At 37.5% G+C, this 27,554-nt stretch overlaps 1 protein-coding gene across 1 annotated transcript in view; it reads right to left on the reverse strand.

Annotated features, from left to right (window-relative positions):
• KHDRBS2 (KH RNA binding domain containing, signal transduction associated 2) overlaps positions 1 to 27,554 on the reverse strand; it is a 575,928-nt gene that overhangs the window by 196,591 nt on the left and 351,783 nt on the right. The window contains exons 5-6 of the mRNA XM_034990634.1: positions 8,697 to 8,824; positions 2,376 to 2,574 (exon numbers count right to left, since the gene is read on the reverse strand). Coding sequence (XP_034846525.1) covers positions 2,376 to 2,574; positions 8,697 to 8,824 — 327 coding nt within the window. The remainder of the gene's footprint in view (positions 1 to 2,375; positions 2,575 to 8,696; positions 8,825 to 27,554) is intronic.

Genomic DNA, 27,554 nt, shown 5'->3' on the forward strand with positions numbered 1-27,554 from the left:
ACATAAATCTGATCATGTCACTCTCCTGCCCAAAACTCCAACAGCAACATGAATTGGCCTGTCCATCCCTTGACCTTATCTACTACCTCTGCCTCACACATCGTTATAGTTTTAATGTCTTCCTTGCTGTTCCCCAAATATTCCAAGCAGGCTCCATCTCAGGGCATTTGTGCTGGTTTCCTTTACCAGGGATGCCTTTTACGGAGGCACCCCCTGAGCCTGGACCTTTGCTTCATGAGGCATTTGTTCAAGTCTTCTCTGCAGAAAGACCTTCCCTGACAGCCCATGTTATGGTAGCGCCCTCCCACCACCTCTCTCCAGAGCATTTATGTCTACCTGGCATTACTTCATTCATTTATTGATATGTGTTTGCTTTCTGTCTCCTCCCACTAAAATGCAAACTTCATGGAAGCAGATATTTGGTCTGTTTTGTTCACAGCTACATCTCCAGGACCTTCAGAACAGTGCCTAAAATAAGAGCGAGGCTCAGTAAATGATTGAGTGAATGAATAAAAGGGACTGGATACTTTAAAATCTAAGTAAAAAATTCAGATTATATGGCTTTACATATTTTCCTTTACTTACTCTAAGAACTACCCTCCTCTTAGATTCCCATTCAGAATATAACCTTTCTCACTCATGTTTCTATAGACTCTTTATGCTTTTGTAGCTTATTCTTATTGGGTCTGCACTCTAGTGATTTATCTGACTATAAATTGGAATGCACATGAAAGGCTACAGTGTTTTCTTAGCCACAATGTTTTGCCAATCTTACTCTCTTTCACAGTGCCCTGTAAATTTCACATGCCCTGTAAATTTTCTGGTTAATAACAATGTTCACCTCTATTACCTGAAAAGGTTTTCTCTCTTTTTTTAATTTTTGAAGTAAAGATCTGACTGTTTAAATTTCTATTTGGAAGATACATAAAGATGGCAGAAGCAGAAGGTTTCTCGGAGAAAAAAAAAATCCCATCATCCCTGTTGTGGATTTTTAATTCATTCATTTAACAAGTTCTTACTTCATACATACTGTGTCTCGGGAAAGAGATGGCAGAATCAAGACTGGGCTCTGTGTTTTCTTGTTTACCAGATAGAATATATTTTCTGTTTCTAATTTTGCAATTTTAAGATTGTCTAAAGATTTTAAATATTGATACCTAATACTGTATAAAAGACCTTTTTTGGTATAAAAGATACTTTAGATGAACACATTTCCCCTTTTCCAGTAGAAATGGATTTCTAAAAATTTTTCTTCACTCTTGCAAATATTTGTCAACGTTCTGTATTAAGCAATAACATTATTCCTAAATACTAACATACTCTAAGCACTAATACATTCTTAGTGACAACTATCAATAATGTTCACTTTATTTTAGAATAAGTTTTACTTGGTTATTAACCAGTTCATTAAGCATTTGTATGTTTTGAGTGTCCGGCATGTGATAGTAACTGTCCTTGAAGAGCTTATGTTTATTTTTTTTTATTTTTTAAGAGTTTATGTCTAATACATAACCATTCACAGAGGACATTTAAGAAGACAGCATGTCTGTGGGTGGTTGAATGAAATAAACACCTAGGCCAGGGATGAGCATGCTGGAAAGTTTAAAGGTAAAATGAATCTATTTCATAGGATGATGACTGGCTTGCATCAGTTAACTTTAACACTTAACAGTAGACTTACTGTGGTTACACAAGTGAATAGGAAACTGTCTTTATAATTTTCACAATATTCCAGTCACCAGGACTAGAATACAATGTGACAACAACCTGGATGGAAGGTTAAAAGACGTATCAAGTGACATGGTGGTTGGGAAGGGAGTGGAATGCTTATAGACACTGCATTTCTTCTGCTCATTCTATATTTTTTGAATTCTTCATATCTGCCAATCCCGTATGTTTCATATGGTGAAAGAGAGAGCAAGGATATTTAAATGAAAGACCAGTCTCATGGTCTTACATTATTACCAAAGTTTATAATACAATCACATTGTATCTGTCAAATATTTCTGAGTGATTTTTATGCTAATCTTTAACATGTCCCAGAAGAAACTTCTGAGTATATGACAATTTACATTATATTCATAATTATTTCCATTCTGAGATTGATCTCCTAAAGAATAAGAAAACCTCAGGATAGTTTGATTCTTAAAATGCAAACTGTTTAACTGGTACCAACAACCATGGCACCTGAAAAATAAAAGCTTTTCTCAAAATGCTCTCATTTAAATGCATTGCTTAAATTCTGTTGCAAATGACCTTTGTGTTCTGCAACAAACATCATCTGCTACATTCATGGTATTGAATGTCTCTGAGGGTTAGCCTGTTACCCAATCAGTTGAGCTCTTCCTAACCACTGATTTCTCAAGGGTACTTACATATTCTTCATAAGCTTCGTGGGCTGGAGGAGGGGGTGCCCTGTATCCCGGCACTGTCGGTGCCCCCCGGGCTCGTGGGGTAGGGACACCTCTTGCTACAGGGGGCACTGGAAGAGCTCCACGAGTCACAGTAGTCCCTCGAGGGGTGAGTACACCTCGTCCAGGTGGTGGGGGAGGAGGAATGGCGCCCCCACGGCCCCTAGGAGAAACAGGTCATGTACAGATGAGAAACCAGTGAGGAGAGAAAGAGACTAAAACAGAGTTTTCATCTTACAGCCATATGATGGGAAGAAAACCAAATTTATCTGTATGCATAAGCACGTGTGTGTGTGTGTGTAATTGAGTTTCTTTAGGCTATAAAGTATTTTGACCTCTACAGTAGAATAAATTTTGTAAATCTTATAATGAAACTCATGTAAAATGCTTGAATATAAAATGAATAAAAAAACAACCAAACACAAACCAATGCACTCATTTTATTCCAGATTTGCCAAGGAGACTCAGATCAGAGCTTCAGCTAACATATAAGTATTTCCTGCTTTTTAAAAGTTCACCTTATGCCAACTTTGCTTTTACAAAAGACCTACATTAGCACCTGTTTTGGCTAACTGAAAGAAATCAGAAGAAGATTCCTGCTTTTCTGAAAACTGTGAAAAGCAAAACCAGTGTTCAGCATTTGTTTTGTAGCAGGCCATTGTAGGGGCAGTGTGCACCCCGAGCAGCTAGAGTGGCCCCACCAAGCTCCTTCCCCAGAAACTACACTCAGCATTTCAACGTCAAGCCGCCAGAGCTTTGAACTGTGTGAACATCTGTGCTTTATCTCCATTTATTTTGTGCATCCATTAGCGATGTATCCTAAGGTACCAGAAGAGCCTGAGAGGTTATTTTTCCGGGGTCTGGGAACACTCAAAAAAAATTTCCATGTAAATTAATGGTAATTGCTTCTTTGCTTTATGCCATTTCAGCTTATGAAAGGTCTCATAGGCATGTTGGATAGCAAGGCAAACCTGTATGGCTCATGGACTATCCGTGAAACTGAACTGCTGAATGTCAATGTCTCCTCCATGCTGGAGGTTATTGGCAGTGAGATGCAATGTTGTATTTACAAAAAAATCTGTCTGCACTTTCATACTTTAGTAAAATGTGGAACTCTAAGCACGGTGATATCATTCTGCTTCTTCCAGTAGCTGAAGCTTGAGGTCACTGAAATCACAAATCATTGTCACTGATTTGTCATCATGCATACAACCCCCTGAACTGGTATTGTCACTAATATAATTTGTCTTCCTATGGTAACTACGGTGTTAGTGAAATACGTCAGGATTCTGCAATAAAAGAAAAGACTGAATGCTCTGTACTACGGTGTTTGACACAAAAGTAACCTGTATTAAAAGCCTAAGATCAAATGGTTGCAGCCAACTTTTATGGCTTTCCAAGGCCTTTGGAAAGGTTGAGTGTTTGAAGTCTTTGGACAAAAGCGTGGTTATTTCACTTTTTATTACGTCTGAAAGGCTGGCCTCCAGAAAGCACTGCTTTCAGCAGGAACACTAAAGCTTTGGGAAAAATGATGATCATTGGGATGTCAACAATCACACTGTTTGGCTGTGCCCACAGATGGGGGATGTAGGTTATGCTTTCTGCTATGAATAGCAGTCAGCTGGCTCTTTCTTGCTTGCAGAAAATGAGCTTTTGTGAGCGAGCAGTAAGAATGCTGGCAGAGTTTTTAAAAGTTTTAAATAGATTATAGAGCTGATGAATAGAGAAATTATCAGAGAACTAATGTCTAATGTACAGAGAATGCTCTCCTGGATTGGGGAAGGTGAAATACAAAAGACCCAGTGCCCAGTGCCTGCTTCAAATACAACAATAGCTGAGAATACACTATACTATCTTATCATGATAATATAAAACACATCTACGAAAAAGGATGTAAAGACCAATTTTACTTCCACTGGGCCTCCAAGCATCAATCTGTTTCCTCCTAAGTAGCGTGAGCATATGTCTGGCTTTGCCTAGAATAGTTCTGATTTACAACTGTTGTCCTAGCTTCCTGTTCAGTTTAGCACTTTAACACTCTGAAAAGTGCCCAGATGTGGGTAGTAAATTATATGTCACCCTGCTTTACACTACATTCACAAGTGCTGTCTATCCCACTGAATAATCACGGGTGAGTAAGTAGTATAACTCCCTGGGCTTAAAGTGGATTTTTCTTTTTTTTTCTAATGGATAAAATCAGATCTCTGAATCTGTAAACAATTCTTCCTGCTTTAAAATTATATGATGCTCAGGGCACCTGGGTGGCTCAGTCCTTTGAGCGTCGACTCTTGATTTCGGCTCGGGTCACGACCTCAGGGTGTTAAGATTGAGCCCAATGTGGGGCTCTGTGCTCAACGGGGAGTCTTCTTGAGATTCTCTCTCCCTCTCCCTTTGCTCCTCTCCCTGCTCAAGCTCTCTCTCTTTCTCTCTTTAAAATTTTTTAAAAATTATATGATGCTCATATCAGACCTGATTTCCCACCCTATTCCTCCCCCAGTTGCATCACAAACACAGCCCTAGCAAACCTATCTCCTGAATCTGACTCATCACCTCCTATACGTTGTGTCCTTTCCTTGGAATTTTAATCTCACATCCCTCTTCTCCAATTCAACTGAAATTTCACATCACCTATTTTAGGATACTGGCCCTGGCTGAATCTACACTACAGTATTCTTCATTTTTCTGACTTCTTGAAAGTTTTCCATCCTTAATTCTCTACCGACTGCTCATTCCTGAACTGAATGTAATCTAGTTATTGCCTCCCCACTTTGTTGAAAATACTCCTGACTGAGATTACCAGTGACCTATCAGTTTCCAAATCCACTGATTCATTTACAGTCCCCATTCCACTGCACTTGTTATATTTATCTCTGTGGATTGATTACTAGCTGGAAAATGCCTTCTTTGGACTCTTGCATTCTCTAACGCTAATGATGACTATTACCTGTTTCATTCCTAACACATGCCATATCCTGGATTATATGCCTTATATCAGAGGTTCCTTCACTTGTCTGCATATTAGAATTTCCTGAAGACTTTGAAAAATTCTAAATTCCAGGCCACACCCCAGGCCAATTATATCACAATCTCTAACGGCAGGAAACTCTCAGTGATTCCGAAGTGCAGACCAATTTGGGAACCACTGCCTTATATGTATCACTTAATTTAAAAATCTTGACAACATTGTTATGTGGCTAATTCTGAGATAGTTTAAAGGTTGAGTACCAAGTCACAGAAAGTACAAGTCACTTGCTCAAGGTCACACTAGCAATCCATAGACCTTGAATTAATTATAGTAATAATTATTCTTTGTGTATCTTGGTTCTTCACTTAATCTTAGTTGACAATGTCATTAATCTCTAACTAGGCTAGACATCAGAGAGTTATCCTTGTTGTGGGCCAAATATTCTTTCTTCTCCAACATCTAATTGGGCACTAATTCCTATAAACTCTAATCTCTAACCTAGTATCTCTATAGTCCAAAGAGTGTTCATTTCTGTTTTGGATAATGGATTTGTCTTCTTACCGGCTTCCATGCTATATGTCAGTGTGTTTCTGTCTGTCTCTCTTTGATTACTCTAATTCTTTTCTCTCACTTACAGTGATGACTGAGTAGTCTTTCTTAGAAACAAGTATGATTACTCCCTTCTTTCACAAACTCCATTAGTTCTATGTATTAATTCTCATTGCAGTAAACAAAAGCCTCCAAAATCTGCCCCTAATGTTTTATTCTCTGCAGTTTGCTCTCAATCAATATATAATGATAATGTGTGTCAGAGATGTCAAATATCTTAATTCTTCAATTATGTACTCTAAATTATTATATAGACGTAATGCTTTGTTCTCTGGTATGCATAATTACTGAAAGATTAGTTTTTATAGATATATTTATTGAAATGAAAATTGCTTTAATTAAATACATTTTCAACAAATTATTATAGAAGTTTTCAAATATCCCAGGCACCATTCTTTTTTAATATAAGTGTAATTGAATGACTTAATAAAGTCATAATTTCATAAGTATGTACAAATTAGCATCCATTAACTCATGTTTTCAAGAGCTTCCTAATCAATATGATTTTCTGTTTTGTGAAGCTGTTTCCTTATTCTTTTTTAATTGTAGATATTTTCCATCATGTGGTTTGAAATAGAAGACAGCAGAATTCTGGTCCATTTACTTTCATTAACGTTAATACATTAATGATATCAATATAGCATTGAAGTGAGGTTTAAATTTCAACAATTTTATCTTCTTTTTACATATGTAGTATCAGATTTGTATGATATATGGGATAGTAAAAAACAAAACTTTCAAACAAATTTTTTTCTAACATATTTAAAAATCTAGACCACAATGCACTATTCTTTATTAAACCATTAAAGATTAATATTTTAGAATGAAACTTTACTGAAATTGAAATCTTATATGATCCACTCAAATACTCAAATATAATGTTACATTAAGGACCATCAATAACAAAAAAAATCTATTAATAAGATTTTATAATCTCAAAAGCAAGTTAATGCATTATTTTTTTTAAATGGTCCTAATTTCAGGCATATAGAATAGAAAAAACTTGTCCCCCCTCTGTAGACTTTCTAAATATATATTAGGTTACACCATATAAAACTAAATATATATTAGGTTACACCATATAAAATTTGGCATTTTGGAAATTACAAAAGTGACAGTTTCATTATTTAAGGCATATGATTTAATCAATTTAGGATTACCTGCAATGATATCATTTCACAACCCATCATGATGAGGTTAGAAATGTACAAGGTTTTATAAAAGACTGATTCCATAAAAAGTATATCCATAAAAAAAGTTATGTCACATTAATTTTTAGCAATAAAAAGTGTTCTTAATTAGCATTACAGAGCTCTTATTTTCATCTTTAGGGATAAAAATGTAATAATCTCTAGAAGATTTTAAGTTTTCCTTTAGTCAAACGTAATTTTCAAAATTGCCACATTTTTTTTTTAAGATTTTATTTATTTATTTGTCAGAGAGAGAGGGAGAGACAGAGAGCAAGCGCAAGCAGGGGGAGTGGCAGGCAGAGGGAGAAAGCAGGCTCCCCATATAACAAGGATCCCAATGCGGGACTCCATCCCAGGACGCTGGGATCACGACCTGAGTGAAGGCAGCCACTTAACCGACTGAGCCACTCAGGCGTCCCACCATATTTTATTTTTAGATAGCTATTGCCTTGGTATTTTACTTGGGTATTTATGATATTTATCATTTTTAATTTTTTTTCTGATTACAAAATGGAGGTGTTTATGATTTAAATGTTAAAACTGTTTTTTTGACACTGGTGGTTGACAATATTTGGGGCATAATTTAATAAATAAATTGAATCAGCAAAGTATCCTAGAATCTCTGAAGATGATTTCTATGCAAGGTATGAAATAATATTCTAGATCTACGTCCTTTAGAGATTTGAAGGCCAGCTCTAACAGATAGAGAGAATGACTGAATTACACAGTCTATGTGTGAAGGCTATGAGTATCCTTTGCCTTACCTTTCCTCAAACCAATGCTTTCTATTGAAAGTTTGACTAATTCAGAATCGTACAAAACAAATTCTGATGCAGAAAGTTTCCAATGTTTGGTTTTTTTTTTTCTGCAAAGTGAATAACACCCAATAAAATCCTCTCTGTTGACCAAGGACATTGCAAAGTCAAATGTACCTGAACTTTCAATACTCTTACCATCAACCATACAAGAAGTGTGCTTCTGGATTTCTGGACTAGTGGTGCATCTATTATTTACCTATCCATCTAAGTGTCTACCTACCTAGCTAATCATCACCTGTCTCTCTACCAATCCAGAAAGACACATTTTTAACTTTCTCTTCATGCAATGTCATCCTGGTTCAAAAAAGGCAAATAATTGTATCATCTGCATGCTCTAATCTTGAGGACAGAACCACCAAGAAGAAAGTCTCAGGTTTGCACTTCTTATTTTCTTAGGATAGTTGTTAAAAGCTCTACCTGCGAATTCTAGAGTCAGACTGCTGGTGTAACCTTGGGCAAATTCTTGACACCTTTCTGTACCTCGATTTGTCACCTATGAATAATACTTAACCCCAGTATGGAAGACTTGATGAGTTAATTTATGAAAGTGCTTATGCATCATATAAGCATTCAATGTCATGGTTTTTGTCGTGGTGGCTGGTGGTGGTGTTTATTCCTAGCTGTGACCATGGCACAGAGCAGGTCGGCAAAGGCTTGCCATCCTCATTTGCTGTTAATTTATTTCAAGTAAGAGCTAATGTACCTTGAAGGGGTTGTGGGAGCTATTCTGATCCCTCTGCCTCTAATACCTCTGCCACGACCAGAGTCCTCTGAGCCATTTAAGTAAGATAATTCACGTAGTTGTTCCTGACGAATTTCATCATTGTAGTCCTAGGGAAACAAAAACAAAAAACATGACCCGATGAGTTAAAATAGGGCATGGGGGTTCTTAGAGCTGAACAAACACAACATCAAAGGACATTTTTCTTCTGTTTTCTGGAGCCTTGTATATGAAAATCTAAAATGATGTAGAAGTGTATATACTTTAAATTCCCATTTTTATATACAGAAATTGAAGTTGCTTCTTTTATCAAGGAAGTACTCAGCAGGAAATCAGATAAAATGTGCTGGGATATCACTCGATGTGTTAGCCAGAAAAGGAAAGACAGCAATACAGAACAAAACTGTGGAATATACCAAAGTGATGATTAGCATAAAGATTACCGAAAAACAACTCTACTGGGATGGTATGTGTAAACTGCAAATGACTGCATGATACTCAAATAGCTAGTGATGCATAAACGAAAAAGGGGCAATCTCAAGGCCCGAAGTAGACACTGTGTTAAAATCATAAAGAAGGGGAAATCATATGGCACAGTTTCAGACAACTGAGAAGCTGTGCGATCCAATCAAACAACTTGATGGACAATATTTAAAAATAAGGAATTTTCTGTGTTCTAGCACTGGGATGATGGAAAGATAGCCATAGTAAAAGGCAAATTTCACAGCAATAACCAGAGATTCAGTCAAAGTCAAAGGGACTTTCTTTATCTTTCATCAGTGTGGAAATATATCAATCATTTTAATGGGACCAAAGAATGGATTGGGGTCACTAACGATGAATACTCTTTAAAAAACAAATATCAGTCTTACTTGTCTCTCCTTTTATTAACACACACACACACACACACCCTTGCTTGAATAATACAAAACTGAATAATTGGTTATTTTTACCAAATGGCCAATCTGATTAAATTCTTTTTCAGTAAATATATGTTTAAGTGAAATCACTGTAGTGGATTTGCTAGTGCTGGAGAGGAGCCTAGAAGTGGACACTAGAAATATCTGTAAAGGGCATGCTGACAGAAATGATGTTTGAAGCCTAGTTGTGGGCCCAAAAACCAAGTGTATCATCTCACCAATGTTGCCAGTTTAGCTCTGCATATATGTGTACAGTAATATTAACCAAACACTGTGCATCCGCACCCACACACCTCTGTTTAGAAAAAGGCAAGGATGCATTCAGCCTACAAGGATTTCTAATGCACAGCTTTATCTGATGCTCCCAAAGTTGCCTTGATTACAAGCAGAAGTACTAGTCACTCCAAAGCATTTATCTTCTTATTTTTAACATGTTGCTTTCATGTTCATCCTCTTCAGCACCTCATAATGGGTTCAGCACAGTTGACCGACAGAAGAGCTATATAGTAGAAAATTACAGTTTCCACTGTAATATATATTTTCCACTTCTACTCTTAATTTTCACATTCAAGCAACCATCAAACTGAAGAATAAACATGTCTATTATTTCATTAGGATCAGGGAATGTGATGAATTGTTACTTCTGATGAACTGTTAATTCACCTGAGTGAATTGACCAGCCACTATTAAAATGAAAAATTAATTCCATAATTTTCCCATGTAATATTCCTAATTGGCAAGAGGATCACTGCAGTTTCCTATCTGAGGAAAACCCATGAACTCTCAGGGTCCTTATGAATTATAAAATGAGATAGATTTTCATTGTTGGCAACACTGAAATTTAAAAATTCAGAAATTGCAGATGAATCCAATATATGTAAATTTTACTTTTATGCTAGAATCAGAAAATGTAATAATGTGGATGTAGTCTTATGTATTGTATACTCATAAAGAAGAGGGGGAGGAAGAGACTGGGGACAAAATAGGGGAGAAGGAGGAGAAACATATTAATCAGACAGTATGAAAGAATAATTCCCAATTTGATCAGGCCTCCCTGCATCCATATCTTGGAAAGGTCCCATCACACTGACTCTAGAATTACCCATGTGATTTGTTTTAGCCAGCTGGACAAGAAGAAAGGTGACAAAAGCAAAGACTTGAAAAGTGCTTCCATACTGGAGCTTGCCCTTTCTTGCCACCAGATGAAGAAGCCCAGGCTGGTTTTCTGGATAATGAGGACCATGTGGAGAGAGGCTCCAATCACCCCTTCCCTCCCACCATCCCATCTGAGTTCCCAAACATGTGAGTGAGGTCATCCTGGGCCATCCAATATGAGTCAAGTTGATGAAGAGTGGAAAAATCACCCTCTCACCCCCAGAATGGGTAGAAATAAATAATAAAGTGGTGCTTAGGGCGCCTGGGTGGCTCAGTTGGTTAAGCGACTGCCTTCGGCTCAGGTCATGATCCTGGAGTCCCTGGATCGAGTCCCGCATCGGGCTCCCTGCTGAGCAGGGAGTCTGCTTCTCCCTCTGACCCTCCCCCCTCTCATGCTTTCTCTCTCTATCTCATTCTCTCTCTCTCTCAAATAAATAAATAAAATCTTTAAAAAAAAATAAATAAAGTGGTGCTTTAAGTCAGCATTCTGGTGGTTTATTTTCTGCAAAAGCTAACAAATACAGAGGGGGCTGGTCAGCCTCGAACATGAGAGACCGAAGTCAGAGGCATACTTCAGCAGCTTTTTTCCTCTCCTGTCCAAAAGAGGGTGCATAGGCCCAGGTGTGATCTACATGTTTCTTGTAGGGCAGGTACAGCCCTAGTAATGGAGGTAAATATAGCTAATGTCATACCCTAGTGTCATTAAAGTTTGAACTGTCCACTTAAAACACTTTATTCAGAGTCTGTGCTCACCGATCCAACTGCAGATTGGAATTCAGCTTCTAGACAGAAACCTGCTAACATGGAGAGAATCTGTTTATCTTATTGACATGAATATTTGACACTGTGGGTTAATTCCTAGTGTAAGCAACACAACTACTGTTGATATATAATCAAGTTTTCTATAAGCTTAGCTAGATACTCTATTTAGAGAAATGGATCATCTTCCAGGGTTGTGGTGGTCAAGAGAATACAGACCTCTGACTACAGATGTAATTGACTAAGAATCCCAGTTGTTCTGTTCTGAAATCCTATTGCTCCTAAGACCATGCTCCCCAAGAACAACTCCTAGTCAATGACCAACTGTGGTCAAGATGCTAAAATAGGCCCATTCCTGGGAGTCACGGGACCCCTTTGCCCTGTGCTTCAACGATTCTCTGACAACCTTGCTGAACTTGTTTTTGTTTTTTAAGATTTATTTACTTATTTAGAAGGGGGAGGGGAGAGACAGAGGGAGAGAGAGAATCTCAAGCAGACTCCCCACCAAGCATGAAGCCCTACACAGGGCTCGATCTCACGACCTGGAGATCATGATCTGAGCGGAAACCAAAAGCTGGACACTCAACTCACTGGGCCATTCAGGCTCCCCTGAACTTGCTTTTAATGTCGTTGCACCAGGACAGTCTAGGCCCTTCCACCTCTCTTTCCTTTCGGTCAAATATTGTAGCGTGAGGGCTCTCCAGTCTTCCTTGGCTCCCTTATTATTTTTGTTGTTGTTGTTGTTACAGGAACATTTTCCCTATCAAAATCCTTATGTGTATAATCCCAATTTGGCATCTGCTTCTTGGAGGGCACAAGTGAATATACAAAGTGTTGACAAAACCAGGTTCCTAAGATTACAAAGCTGAGAGCTTTGATAAATACACTAATGTTAATGCTTGTGGAGCTTATTTTGTTCAACACACCTTATACTCTGATTAAATTGGAGTACTTGCAGTTCTTTTACTTAAAAATGGTTATATACAGATTAAAAGTGAAACTTGAAGCTGATTATTGATTACCAAAAAGGGTAGTAATTGATATTTTTTAAGAAAATGAATTGTATATTGCCCAATTTTTTAACACCTCACTTAATAGGACAATATTAAAGAGTCATGGAGTGGACAGACGCAAACCATATCTTGGGCAGGAGACGGGAACAATCTGGTTGGCTCAGATAAACTGCAGCAACAATGAAAAGCTGTGTGTGCATGTGTGTGGTGGGGTAAGAGAGAGAGAATATGACCAACGACAAAAAAATTTAGGAGTCTTCAACTGGGAAGTATATGATGTGATTGGGAAAGGTAGGGACAAAAGACATTTTTAGGTGCAGAGATGGTTAGAAGTAGAACATTAACCATATAAAAGAAGCAATGAGGGAAAAAAAGTTTAGAGGCGGAGAATTTGTATTTGGTCTTTTTAAGATTTTATTTATTTATTTGAGAGAGAGCATGTGCTCGATGTGGGGTAGGGGCAGAGGGAGAGGGAGAAGCAGACTCCCTGCTGAGCAGGGAGCCAGATGTGGTGCTGGATCCCATGATCCTGGGATCATGACCTGAACTGAAGGCAGACCCTTAACCCACTGAGCTACCAGGTGCCCCTTGTAGTTGGTCTTAATCACCTTAGGTTTAAAATGCCAAAGTGACATTAAGTGTTATCTTAGAAATTCAGATCTGGGTGGGGAGAGTAAATTTGAATGTCATCTGCACATATTTGTGATAATAGAATATTAGCACAAAGATTGTATAAGAGATTAGTAAAATAATGCAGTGATAAAAATTTTCTAATACTTTTAATGTAAATTCGTATCACTGAAGATGTCAGTTAACTTATTAAATACAGTGTTTTGGATCATTAAATGTTAAAAGACCAGGTCTTTTAATAAACTCAAGTTTTTCTAATTAGACAACCAAAATATATACACCACTGTATTTATAGTAATGAAGCATCTCCATGTTGCAAATAAATATGGAAGAGAACTTTTTTAATGCCCACATGCAAGGATAGTTGATACTAAATATTTTCTAGACTGAATATATTCTGTGGATTATTTTTATAATATAAATATAATTTTCTAAACCCTAAATTCTGTAATTTTATATTATAGTGCTTTTTCCAGTCTTCATTAAGCACAGATCTAATTTTCAATTAATCTTTCATAACTAGAACATGAGTCTACCTGAAGCTAGTATATCCAGTTGAACATTTAACTGTGGCATGTGTTGTTGATGCTTCAGTTATATAACATCATTTTTTTTCAGTTATATAAAACCTTAAAGATACAAGTAAACAAAACATTCCAAGTTTACCTTATAAATATTATCTTATAAAAAATATATAACCACATAGTTCACCTGAGTGAACTATGGTTCTAAGGTTCTAGAGTCATAAAATAATTATACCTACGAATGGGTGATTGTAGTTTTATGGCATTTATAATTTTAACGCCCAATTCGCTAGCACATACATTCACTGAAAAGTAAAAATATAAGTTTATAAGTAGTAATTATGATCATTTGTATTTTATGATATTATTTTAGTATTATTTTTGTTCTTATTTGATATTAAAAGACCTTTGAGAGAAAAAGAGATAGAGATAGAAAAATAAATACTTAAGCATGTGAAAAAGTTCATAAGGGACAAAGAAAGGTTAAGTTATGACAATTCAGGATGAACAAAAATGGAAAAATTAATTTCCAGTCATTTAAGATAAATAAGTAATAAAATAAACATTTTAACAAACATAATAAAAAATATTATTTATAAAAATAAATAATAAAATAATAAATGTAAAAAATAAAATCTTATGTATTTAACTTGTGTGCGAAACCAGAATATTACAAAATTTTTGAAATAAAACTTACCCATATTATAAAGATAATGTTCTGTCAAGAAGAAAATGAGTTATACTTACTGATGAACTTTAATACTATTTTAGATAAGATTCGAAATTACTGGGATTTCACACTTCAAGGTATACCAACAGTAAATAAATCATACACACATTAAGAACACCCTTTGCCTTGCAGATGAGTTAAAAGGCGCTTTACAAATGCTGACTGGTTTGATCTGCAGCTTTGGTTTCAGACAGAAGGGATTGTAACAGTGAACTTTCAAATGAATCTATCAAGGCTTAATTAACACACGCATACCATATAAACACATTTTTAGGATTGATTCAAATTTTAACTTTATTTTTCCCATGATGTCCAAAATTTTGCTTGTTTGCTACCAAAATCAGTTTTTAAAAATCGCCCCCTTCAAATAAAAACAAAGATATTCACAGTATTTGTTATATATTCCTTTTGCTTAGGGTGAGGCAAATTAGCCCTATGAAACAATTTCCATGAAATTCATGCGTGCTCCTTTCTATATCTCCGACAAGGCCCTCCCACTGTGACGGCATATGGTGTAAACGGTATACACAAAAGCTCAGAGGAGACAGATGTTTGGATGTTCTTAGAAAGGACTCATGCTCATAGTCTGCATATTTAATGTATATGCATAACTTCCCAGTTACATACACTCATGTCCATCTGTTATGATGGCATTTTGCCCAAATACAAATTGGGAAGATTATTTCACTTGTGGATAGATGCCCGGTGATGACAGGTGTAGACAGGCTACCTGGGGTCACAGTGAGGGACAATTTTCCCGCCAAATTCCCTCCTCTGAGACTCCGATGGGCACTGCTGCTGCACATTTAAAACTGATTAGAACCACTGGTAACATGTGAACATATATTCAGCTCTACCAATGCTGAGACTGTCAGACCGCATCGGGGGAGAATGAAATGCAGACTGTAACCTGTCTGGGCCAAGACAAAGAGACCTGGGATTTCCCAAGTCCCTACAGACAATTAGGTTAGGGCACTTTCACTAGAGTAATAAACAAGAAAGTCTGGGAGGTGATGGGTCCTGTGCCAATATCAAATCTGCAGCTGAATTAGAATGGGTAGGAAGCTCTTTCGGAGAACAACCAGTGCTGTGCTGGATATTATTTAGCAAAACATCTTAGGCTATTAGATAACAGCTCTTAGCCAACACAGGGAGAGTTTTAATCAGCCCAGCCGTGGAACCAGGAAACCTCATTAACAAAATGTGGTCAAAGACAGTCAATTCAGACTTATTAAGAATCTGTTCAGTGCATGACTCAGCATAAGGTCTAGATAAAGGCTTTGTAAAGCTTATTTGCCAAAGGACATAGAATATCACAAAGTAAAATTGTGGACTTTGTATCTTGAACTGCTAGTGAAGGCGATTTCTGTCACTCAAGAATGTTTTCTCTTTTTTTCCCATTACCAACTCATGTTGCACACTATATAAAAATCATCAAATAAGATAATACCTATACAGATTTTTAGGTAGATATTCTGCAGGATGATTGACTTATTTTCTATCTTATTTTATTAAACCTTAGCAAACATTGGCCACTGATATATGAGCTCCAGGAGCCAAGACCTTTTGATTGAGCACCAAAGGATTCACGTATTTCAGTATATTTGACTCATGTATTTGGTGTTATAACTTCACCTATCCTGGCTTACAAAATCAGCCACTACCTCAAGTTAGATTTAGAGTAGTAGATAAATATTTAAATAATGGCAAATGAGAGATTTGGATTGTTACTCTAAAAATACCAAGTTCCATTTGTTTAAATAGAACCGAAATGACCCTATTTTCTTCAGCAAATTTCCTTGGCAACTTTACCGCACACATGATACAGGAGCTCTTTCTGAATTTTAAGTTGAAATAGGCATTGATTCAATACTTTGGCATATTATATCTACCTTAATTTACGAAGACAAAAAACAAACTCCTGGCTAACACAGAACTGATGATAGTTATTGGTACATTGATCAAATGGATCCAAATTCTTCTTAACAAAGAGATCATCATGGTAAGGATACATTTAGAGAAGAGTACGAATTCTGTTGCATGAAAAACGTTGATAGACTATGGCACGTGTGGGTGATTTTTTTATTAATAACCTTGTAATTCTGAGCCTTCCCCTGGACATAGAAAATTTATATATTCAAGATAGTAATGCATCTAAACAACTAGATTTTTAGAAGTTCTTCATGGAGCTTTGCTAAATAAATCATCATTTATTCAATGTATTTTTGAGCAGCAGGTAAGTTCCAGACATTGATGTAGGTGTTGGAGACACAGTGGAGGAAAGCCCCTTAACCAGCAGGATTTAAGTGACTCCAGATGACTAGATCCCTGCACCTGTTCATGAAATGTTCTTCTTTCTGGGCAAGGAGGGATAATATCCCAATATTACAAAGATTTTTTAGTGGTTGCTACTTTTTACTTTATTTAAAAAAATGTTGAATTCTACATTTCTGTTTTATTTGCTTATTTATTTTTAAGATTTTATTTATTTATTTGCTTATTTATTTATAGCACAGGCAGGGGGAGCGGCAGAGGGAGAAGGAGGGAGAGAATGTAGAATGTCCAGCAGACTCCGCGCTGAGCACGGAGCCTGACGGGGGCTCCATCCCACGACCCTGAGATCATGACCTGAGCCAAAATCGAGAATCAAACGCTTAACCGATTGAGCCAGCCAGGTGCCCCTACATTTCTGTTTTAGAAAGAAGAATATTAACTAAGAAGAGTATATAGGTGGCTCATGAGAAAAATCTCTCCTAGAATTCTTTTTGTTTTTTCCCAAGTGAAAATACTGTAATGATTCCTTCTGTGTTTCTTAACCAGGAAAACAACAACCTACTCAGCCATGGCAACTTTTTGAAGCTCTTTGAAAAGAGTATAAAATATGCTGTGCATGCCTTTTTTTGTTTGTTTAAAATTATCCTTTTGTTTGGCTTGCAGCTACCAGTTCCTTCCAAATTTAATCTTTAAAAAAAAATTCTTTGCATGGTATTCTTCCTGAATATTTAATCATATTATAATAGGGTAGTCCTTAAAAATAATTAAAATGTCACTTTTTCAAATGCTGCATTAGAAGTGAGCAGAATCATTTGCCAGGTGGGAAAGGTGAATGTAGCACAGAAGCCAAGCATAGGGGAGCAGGAGTGAGAGTATCCAGCGAGGGTGAAGGAGGCTGAGTTCAGCTACCGCATACTCAGGAAAGGAAGCCAATAAACACTTGATGAAAAACTTTAGCTCCATGGTCCGTAGCTGAAGAAATGGACTTGTGACATATGAATGCAATACAATGAAGAAGTATGAGAAGATGCATCAAAATATGATGTGAAAGTTCTTACGTAGCCTCATGAAATAAATTAGAATTGCGAAGTGAAAAACAACATGGATTCAGAGTTAGAGGAGCGAGATACACGTCGTTCCTTCCTTTCCTTGCTTCCACTGGTTCTGCGTCAATAGGAACCCTCTGCTAAATTATTTGGCTGGATTTTTCTTCCTCCAATTGACTAAGGCCCTTTAACGGGCTATAAATTGTATTCGTTTATCTGTGGGTGGGTTTGTTCAGCCTCTGAATAGGTCTTGAGTTGCAGCCTCTTCGTCAGGGGCAGATGGTTAAGCAGGAAGACTTGGGTTCTTTGCTGTCATGGGCCCATGCAGAGCAGCTAGCATGCTGGACTTCTCCTCTGAAGGGGGACAGCACACCTCTCTGTTCCCAGCCTTCTCCCAAGATTCCCAAATCCCACATGCCATTGGCATGGCGCTCCTCGAGAGCGCTAGAGTCAGCTAAATCAGGCAGCACCCTTTCCTTCTCCACACAATGAACATACACTGCAGGTTGTCAGAATCAATCTTTCTGTAGAAAGGATTCACTGCAGGAAGCCACCAGATCCTCTCAACAAACATGGAATTGATGGTCCATCTCTAAGGCCCCTTTCAGGCCTTGGATCTCTTCCCTCTTTAACCCTGCATCTCAAAGAGTAAAGGTAATGCCTGTTTTCTTGGAATCCCGTCCAATATTGGTACTTCAAGACCATTCGGTTTCCCTACCAAATCACTTGTGTCTGTCCTTTCATCAAAGCCAAGGGAGAAGTAGTATTAAGAATTAGCATTCATGGGGAGCCTGGGTGTCTCAGTCATTAAGCATCTGCCTTTGGCTCAGGGCATGATCCCAGGGTCCTGGGATCGAGCCCCACATCAGCCTCCCTGTTCAGTGGGAAGTCTGCTTCTCCCTCTCCCACTTCCCCTCCCCCTACTCATGCATGCTCTCTCTCTCTCTCAAATAAATAAATAAAATCTTTAAAAAAAATAATTAGCATTCAGGTCACAAACTTCCCCTAATCCCTTTTTCACTCACTTTTAAGATTTATTCTGCAAACTTTGATTGAAAGAAGGTAACCATTTAATTGTTCTATAAAGAACATGCTCTAGGATTTATCAACATTAGTTCTATGTTCGATGATGAAAGTTATACTTTGATTTGTTTTCATCCCAATGGGAGAAATCTTAGGCTCTCAAGACCTGGGGACCAGCCAAAGGAACTTCAGTTTTCCTTTATTTCCTATGAATTACAACCTCAAGCAACATCTGCATACTATCTACAATGCTCCTGTCCTTTGCCTGAAGGTAGGATTCTTACTTTGTTCTAAAGATCTAGAATACCACCAGCGCAGGCTCATACCACTCAGAGCTAGGGACAGAAAGCAGGATTTCTATTGAACTCGTACAAACCTACAAGGCCAGGAGCCAGGAAGGGAGCATCTGGGACTATGCATTCCTCGGTGAAAAAATATATTATTATTAAATATAGTAACACTATATATATATTAAATATAAAAAATATGCTTATTTGTCTATATACTTGTTCTAGGTGTTGCAAATATAGTAAACAAAGTGGCCCTCCTTGAACTTACATTCTAAAGTGGGGAAACAGACCACAAAAAAGCAAACAAAGGAAAAAGTGAGCTCATTTCAGATGATAATATGCTGTGATAAAAAGGAACAGGGCAACATGACTGAGGGATTGCTTGGAAAGGTTGGTTTAGATGGGATGTCAGCAACAGCCTGTCTGAAGAGGTAACCTACGAACTGAGACCTGAGTGTAAAGAAGCCTGACATGCAAGGATCTGGATCTAGTCTCCCAGGTGGCTGGAATGCAGAGGCCATGAGCCAGGAAGAAGCTGTGACTCTTTAAGGAACAGAGAGAACACTAGCGCACATATGTCAAGAATTTTGTGAGCATGGGAGAGAGTGATACTAGGTCTGATAAGTAGGCAGGGGCTAGATCATGCTGGCTCTTCTTGGCTTTATTCTAAATATAATAGATGGCCTACGTAGAATTTAAATGGACAGTGAAACAACCAGTATTTTGTTTTTTTAAAGATTTATGAGAGAGAAAGAGAGACAGATAACATGGGGGGGGAGGGAGAGAGAGAGAGAATCTCAAGCAGAGTCAGCGATGAGCATGCAGAGCCAAGGTGGGCTCCATCCCAGGACCCCAAGAGCACGACCTGAGCTGAAACCGAGTCCAATGCTTAACCAACTGCACCACCCAGGAGCCCCCAGTTTTATGTCTTCGAGGGAACATTCAGGGTGCTATTAGGAAAACGGATTAACCTGGAACTGGAGTGGAAACAGGCAGAAGGGTGAAGACACTGTTGTAGCAGTAGGCACGCTGGCTGTGGCAGTTGCCTCTGCCATCACCATGGAGGAGAGTGGTGGAGAGGAAGGGCCACTGGTTATCTGTGGACCTATCTGGCAGAATCTGCTGAAACTGCTGATGGATCAGATGTGAGGAGTTGTGAAGAAAATGGACTCAAATGTGACTCCCAGATTTTTGGTTTGTGCTGCTGACTCAGTCGTGGTGTCATCACTGAGTTGGGAAAGATAGTGAATGTGAGGTTCCCTAATCTCTCTCTATTCTCTCTTTTTTTTTTTTTAAAGATTTTATTTATTTGCGAGAGAGAGAATGAGAGACAGAGAGCATGAGAGGGAGGAGGGTCAGAGGGAGAAGCAGACTCCCCGCGGAGCAGGAAGCCCGATGCGGGACTCGATCCCGGGACTCCAGGATCATGACCTGAGCTGAAGGCAGTCACTTAACCAACTGAGCCACCCAGGCGCCCAATCTCTCTCTATTCTTAAAAAAATGAAAGCAAACATTATTTGTAAACAAGGAGTCTTTTTAAATCCGGGATTTTTTAAGGAGTGATGTGATTCTCTCCTATATGGATAGCTTGTCTTTAAGAACACTGCTTACAAAAAACTAAATAAATAAAGGCAAAAAACATAGTCTATTAATCATAAGAGGGAACATAAATGCCCTTACAAGAAGGCATTTAGGGATCAGAAAGAGAGGTGGAAATTTGGTAGAGGTGAAAAAGAACAATCTAGGAAGATTTGAACATGTAAAGTCATGAAGTCATGATAGAAAAGTGATCGGATACAATAGTCAATAATCCAATTTTCCTAAAGCATCATGTCTGAGGTAGACAGTAGAAGGATGTGTGGAGAGAACGCAGGTTGGGAGATTGGAGGTTTGTGTTCTCAAGATAATGAGTACTCACAGAATGGCATCACCATGGACAGGTTTTGGAAGGATTACTCAGGAATGTGGATGAGGGACTGGAGTCAGAGGGATGTCATTCACTTCCACAGAAACTCAATTACTGTAGAAGACTTTTAGAGCAGTGTGGACATGAGACAGTGAAGGTTAGAATGAGGGCAGATTTGGGCCTTTGAACAAGTCATTTCTGGCTCTATTTCTATAGCTGGAAAATGAAAAAGTGGTCATAATAATCCAGTTAAATAATGCCCAAACTGTCTCCATAAGACTTTCTCATGAAGAGGTCTGCCATGGATATCAAAAGGAGGACAGGCTACTGAATTTTTACTTTCCAACTGTAGCACTGAAATACAGATGATTCGGGTGCTATGCGCACATGGAAATGTGGCTGTATTCTTATCTATTAATGTAATAATGTCTTCACAAAACACGTACCCAAATGATACTTTGCTTTGCAAACCATCTCATTTCATGTACTTCTTTCCTGCAAAGTCACTGAAACAAAAAGAAATTTAAAAAGATTTTAAAAATAGTATCAACAAATCCTCTGGAGGAGAAAGAAAATGCTTTAAAAAGAGATTTACACTTTGGTTTGTTGAACCAGCTTTAATGCTGGTCTAGAATATGAATTGCTACTGAAGCCTTAGGACTCTAGTGGCAGTAAAGGGCTTTTGTGGTTATTAAACACCTCAACTTTACTCAAGCATTTAGCAAACCACAAAAGCCATTAATTGGCTGCCTTCTGCACTATCACGGATATTGCTTCCAAAGCATCAGTAAGTACAGAGCAGATCTATGGTTCTCTTTCCTTTATCACCCTCCAGACAATTTATAGATTAGAAATACATATCTAACTCTTGATTTTATAATGAACGAAAACATTCTTCCAAGAGGTTTGATTTCCATGGGTTTCTAAAATACACTTAATTCTAAACTTAATTAGCCTGATCATTGCAAATCAGCCATTTTGAGGCTTAGAATTTAATGTGAGCGATTTTCATATGGTCTTCTTCTAAAAAGCTAAGAAGATATTTGTAAAACTTTGTTGTTTATTGTTCTAAGTTATTGATGTTTATATAGGTGAAGGTGTGAATGTGAAGGCAGAGAATTCAACTCTCACCAAATTACTTTTCCTATTTCTCTAAATTATTTGCAACACAACTGGAGTTTGGGGACTCCATGCAAAATTTCTAGATATCTCATCTTCTGTTTTATCCCTATTTAGAATATAATTATAATATATTTACATATACAAATAAATATTGGGACAATTGCCAACTCCTGCTTAACTAAGCTTTATAAAGAAAGTTTTGTTTTGTTTTGTTTTGTTTAAAGATTTTATTTATTTATTTGAGAGGGAGGAAGAGAGAGAGTGGGGGAGGAGCAGAGGGAGAAGGACGAGCAGTTGCCTTGCTGAGTGCAGAGCCCGACACAGGGCTCTTCACAATCCTGAGAACATGACCTGAGCCGAAATCAAGAGTCAAACTCTTAACCAACTGAGCCACCCAGGCGCCCCTACAAATAAGTTTTATGTTCAGAATCAAATGCAAATACTGATTTGAAAGCTAATAAATAATCTGAAAAATAATGCAGGACAAATTTAAAATATCAATCAGGATTTTGAGACAGTGAGAAGACAAGTCAGATTGGGAAAAAATATTTGCAAAGGACACATCTGATAAAGGACTGTTATCCAGAATATACAGTGGATTCTTTAAAACTCCATAAGAAAATAAACAACTTGATTAAAAAATGAACAAAAGATATGAATAGACACTTCACCATAGAAGACATACAGATTAGAAACAAGCATATGAAAGCAGGCTCAACATCATATGCCATTAGGTAATTGTAAATTTAAACAATTTTTGGCTATGTACCTATTAGGATGGCAAAAATTCAAAACACTGACAACACTAAATTCTGACAAGGATGTGGAGCAATAAGAACTCTCATTTATTGTTGGTGGGAATGCAAAATGGTGCGGCTATTTTGGAAGACAATTTGGAAGTTTCTTACGGAAGTAAATATACATTTACCATACAATCCAGACATCATGCTCTTTGGTATTTACAAAAGGATTTGAAAACTTAGGTCAGCCCAAAAGCTTGCACACATATGCTTATAGCAGCTTTATACTGCATACTATCTGATTCCAACTATATGATGTTCTGGAAAAGGCAAAACTATGGAGATAATAAAAGGATCAGTGGTTCCCAGGGGCAAAAAGGGGAGCAAGGCGTGACTGGGTGGAGTGCAGAGGATTTTTAAGGCAGTCAGGCCATTTTGTATAATACTGCAATGGTGGAGACATAGATCTAAGTCTGTTCAGGCTGTTATAACATAATACCCATAGGACTGGGTGACCTATAAAAAACAGAAATTTATTTCTCATGGTTCTAGAGACTGAGATCTAAGAACGAGGTGCTGGCAGATTCATTGTCTGGTGAGGGCCTACTTTCTAGTTTACAGACCATCTTTTTACCCTGGAGTCTCTTTTACAAAGGCACTAATCCCATTCATGAGGGCTCCACAGCCATACTCTAATCACCTCTCAAAGATCCCACCTCCTAACACCATCATCTTGGAGTTAGGTTTTCAACATATGAATTTGGGCATGGGGAGGACAAACATTCGATCTATAGCAATACATGCTGTTATACATTGATCAAAATCCATAGAATGTACAACACCAAGTGCGAACCCTAATGTAAACTATGGACTTTGGGGAACAATAATATGTCAATGTTGGTTCACCAATTGTGACAAATACACTACTCCAGTAAGGGGATGTGGACAATGGGGGAAACTACGCATATATGGGGGCAGGGGATAAAAGAGAACTCTTTGTATTTTCTGCTCAATATTGTTGTGAACCTAAAATTGCTCTAAAAAATCAGGTTTATTAAAAAATCAATCAGGGTATTATTTTGATAGCATGATGCTAAGAAATAAAGACAATATTCATCAAGGTGAAACAACTGATGCAAGCTTCAAAAATCATGGTGTTATCCAATTATTTCTTTGCTCATCACAAGAGGTAGGAGGCTACTGAAACCTCCTCTATTATGCACTGCCGATCTCTAAGGAGCCTTAAGTGCATCAGGAGCAGACCAAATTCATCATTATGGCACCTCAGTGAATGATGAAGGGTTGGAGGATTATTACCCCCATTTGCAGACTCAGAGGTTAAATGATGAATGTGAGGCAAATCACAGGCAGGATTTTGTGGTAAAAACATTTTAAATGCCTTACATTTCTCATCTTTTTTCCCAGTTAAGTTACTCCTTTTTTATTTTGCTCCAGTTCTGAGATCTCATCAGCCTGGACCTATTCAGATATTAAGCATGCTGCAATCAAAATAGCATAGATTTCTGAATCAGAGCTCCAAGTCCCTTGCTCTACACATTATCATGGGCTGTATGGGGGCTGTCCTTCCAAATCATTGTGTTCTTTTTTTTTTTTTTAAGATTTTATTTAGTTATTTGAGGGAGAGAGAATGAGCAGCACGAGCAGCAGAGGGAGAGGGAGAAGCAGACTCCCCACTGAGCAAGGAGCCCAACATGGGGCTCGATCCCGCCACCCTGGGATCATGATTTGAGCCAAAGGCAGACACTCAACCGACTGAGCCACCCCAGGAACCCTGATTGTGTTCTTTCTGAAAACAGAAAAGGAAATCAAAGGACATCCCATTGCCCTTGTTGCTAAGCTGGTATTATTGCTGCTGCTGGTGGTGGTGTTACTGGTGGTGGTGGTGTACGTGTGTGTTTGACATGTATGTAAAATGTGTATGGTAGCTGATTGACTAATAAATTGCTACTAGCAAGTGGGTGATATAAATAAATGTATAAATTGCATAGGCTACTTTCCCAGCTTGGAGATAGGAATTCTGAGCTCTAGTTTGGGTAAGTCACCTTTCTTCTCTCAACTATTTTCTTATCTCCAAATGGACTTAAAACCTGACTCCATTTCTGGAGATGTGAAGACAACTCAACCAATATTGGGAATGTCTAGGTAACCACATGTTATTCTTACACATGTTCATTTACATGCTTGTGTACTTGGACAGTATGCATTTATGTGTACATGACTGTATACAATTATAAAGACAATGAAAACTGAGGACAAGAATCAGTAAATAGAAAAGCAGAACACCTAGCAGCCTGAGGTTTACATAAAATATGTGATTGTGCAAAAATACAAAAAAAATTTCAAAAGATATCGAAAGGAGTCAGGAAAGGGTTAGCAAGTGACTCAGGGCATGGAGAAATAGGGCTGAGTAGCTTGCATTATAACAAAATGGGCAATAAATGACAGCATAGTCATTTGTCGGTACATTGGAAATCGACTGCTTGATGAGATCTAAATTCACAGTGTGATTAGATGAAACTGTTATGTCAAAATTATTCATGTAAACCAGCTAACTCATAAGACCCCCCTTTTTTCCCCAGCTCTGATGTACTGGCTAGTTTTTGCATAATGTCTATTTGTAGAAACATGACTACAACATGATCTTTCATTTAGTGTTTCTTTTCTAAAAGGTTATTTTTTTTTTGTCTAATTTCCTCATTATGAATGATTTCTGGTCCTGTTCACTGTGGCTTAAGATCTAAAAATAATAACTACCAAACTGTCACACCTTTCCAAATTTTGAAAACTACTGGCCTGCATAAGAAATAAGAAAAGATCTTCCTTCTCTCTGCAGGCTGTAAGACTGGTATTTTCCGTGTGGGTCCTATCACTGGGTGTTTCAGAGGGTTTTATGGGTGAAATATCACTTCAGTACCTTTCTCTCCCCTTTCACAATTCTAAGAGTGGTGTGAAAAAAAAAATCCATTTTTATGTATTTTGAGTTGGAACAAAAATCAATTTCTACTTAAAAAAAAATGATACAAGACCCCAAGAGCTTAAAGGAGATAAAAACATGATTATAGCATTACTGTACAGTGGTAACATTTAGTTGTTTGATTTCATGATATTTTTAGGTGCCATGCCAATATTTAGAAGAGTTAAGTTTTAAAACTATGAGCAAAAAATAAAATGATCTTTATTGGACTCTGGAGAGACAATGTCTTGTAGCAATTATGAATGTGACTGTGTGGTCCTACTGCCTGGGTCATATTCAGGCATTGACATTTATTATCTTGTGGCTTAATGTAAATGCTAAGCCTTTCGGGGCCTAAATGTTCTTATCTATAAAATGAGATTAATAACAGTAATAAACAAAATAGTATGGCTGTTGGGAGGGTTAGATAAATAAACATATGTAAATTGCTTAAGATGTTGTCTCGCACACACTGAGCATGTGATAAATGTTAGCTATTATTGTTCCCATGCAGATCACAGGATCCCCTATTCTGATGTACCACTTATTTGATATGATAAGGCAAGTCTGTTATATCATTTTATTTCTTAGAAGAATTTTAGCTAATAAGAAATCCTCAAGTGTTGATTGTACATGAATACATTTTATCATTTATTTTTCTAAAGTGGTAGAGATTCTTAGGACTACAGTAAATTAGGAAATACAAATAATCTGTTTTGGGCTATATTTATCCTTGGAAGTTTAAGGCCTTGGGTGAGAATGTGTAGGCAAACCCTGATTTGATGAATTCAGGAATATTCAGAGCCATGAGTCAGTTTCAGGCTGCTTCTTTGTAAGTACATTTAGACAACAATGAAGTCTGAAGCTAATTCTTGACTGAGTATTCGGAAAAGCTCCAGTCCTAAAAGAGTCCACAGCCAGAACATGTTTCTTTAGACTTAGTGAACATAATATCATTGGTATGAAATGGAGGTCCAAGGAAGACCAATAAAATAACAACAAAAAATGACTTTTAAAAGGTTTTGTATGGGGCACCTGGGTGGTGCAGTCGGCTAAGCATCTGACTTGATTTCCGTTCAAGTCATGATCCAGCCCTGCATCAGGCTCTGTGCTCAGTGCAGAGTCTGCTTGAGATTCTCTCTCCCTTTCCCTGCTGCTCCCACTTATGCTGACGTTCTCTCTCTCTCTGTCTTTAAAATAAATAAATCTTTTTTAAAAAAAAGGTTTTGTATAAATGCAGCTGGAAAAAAAGTAAAGTGAAACACTTACAATGAAATAGGATACTCATGCAAATTATTCCATAAAAGGAAAAATTAATAAAATGTCAACATAAGCCCAAACAGTTTTTTTTGGGGGGGTGGGGGGAAGGATGGCAGTGGAATTACCCATTTCCAAACCAGACATTTTTTAAATAAAAACAAAAACTAAAATGGCAAAGAAAAGTTTAAAAGAAATAAATATTCAAGACAAAAATTTTAAATTCAATTCATTTAGGAAAGATGCATAAACAAGGAAGACATCAAATACCAGATTATTAGTTCCAATCAATAGTCTCACCTTAAATTGCATGGCAATATCCTTGGGCAATGAGCAACACAGACCAAAGCTATGAGATATGTTAAAATACTATCAAATATCCCTGTCATTTCCAATGCCTTGTTTTTATAATAAATGTTAAATGGTACCTCTCAGCAAGTGTTCTTATATTATTCATCTAAGTTACTTCTCTTGTGA

The sequence above is a fragment of the Mirounga leonina genome, unplaced genomic scaffold (assembly GCF_011800145.1).
Source record: "Mirounga leonina isolate KUSES-001 unplaced genomic scaffold, KU_Mleo_1.0 Mir_53, whole genome shotgun sequence".
Lineage (NCBI taxonomy): Eukaryota > Metazoa > Chordata > Mammalia > Carnivora > Phocidae > Mirounga > Mirounga leonina.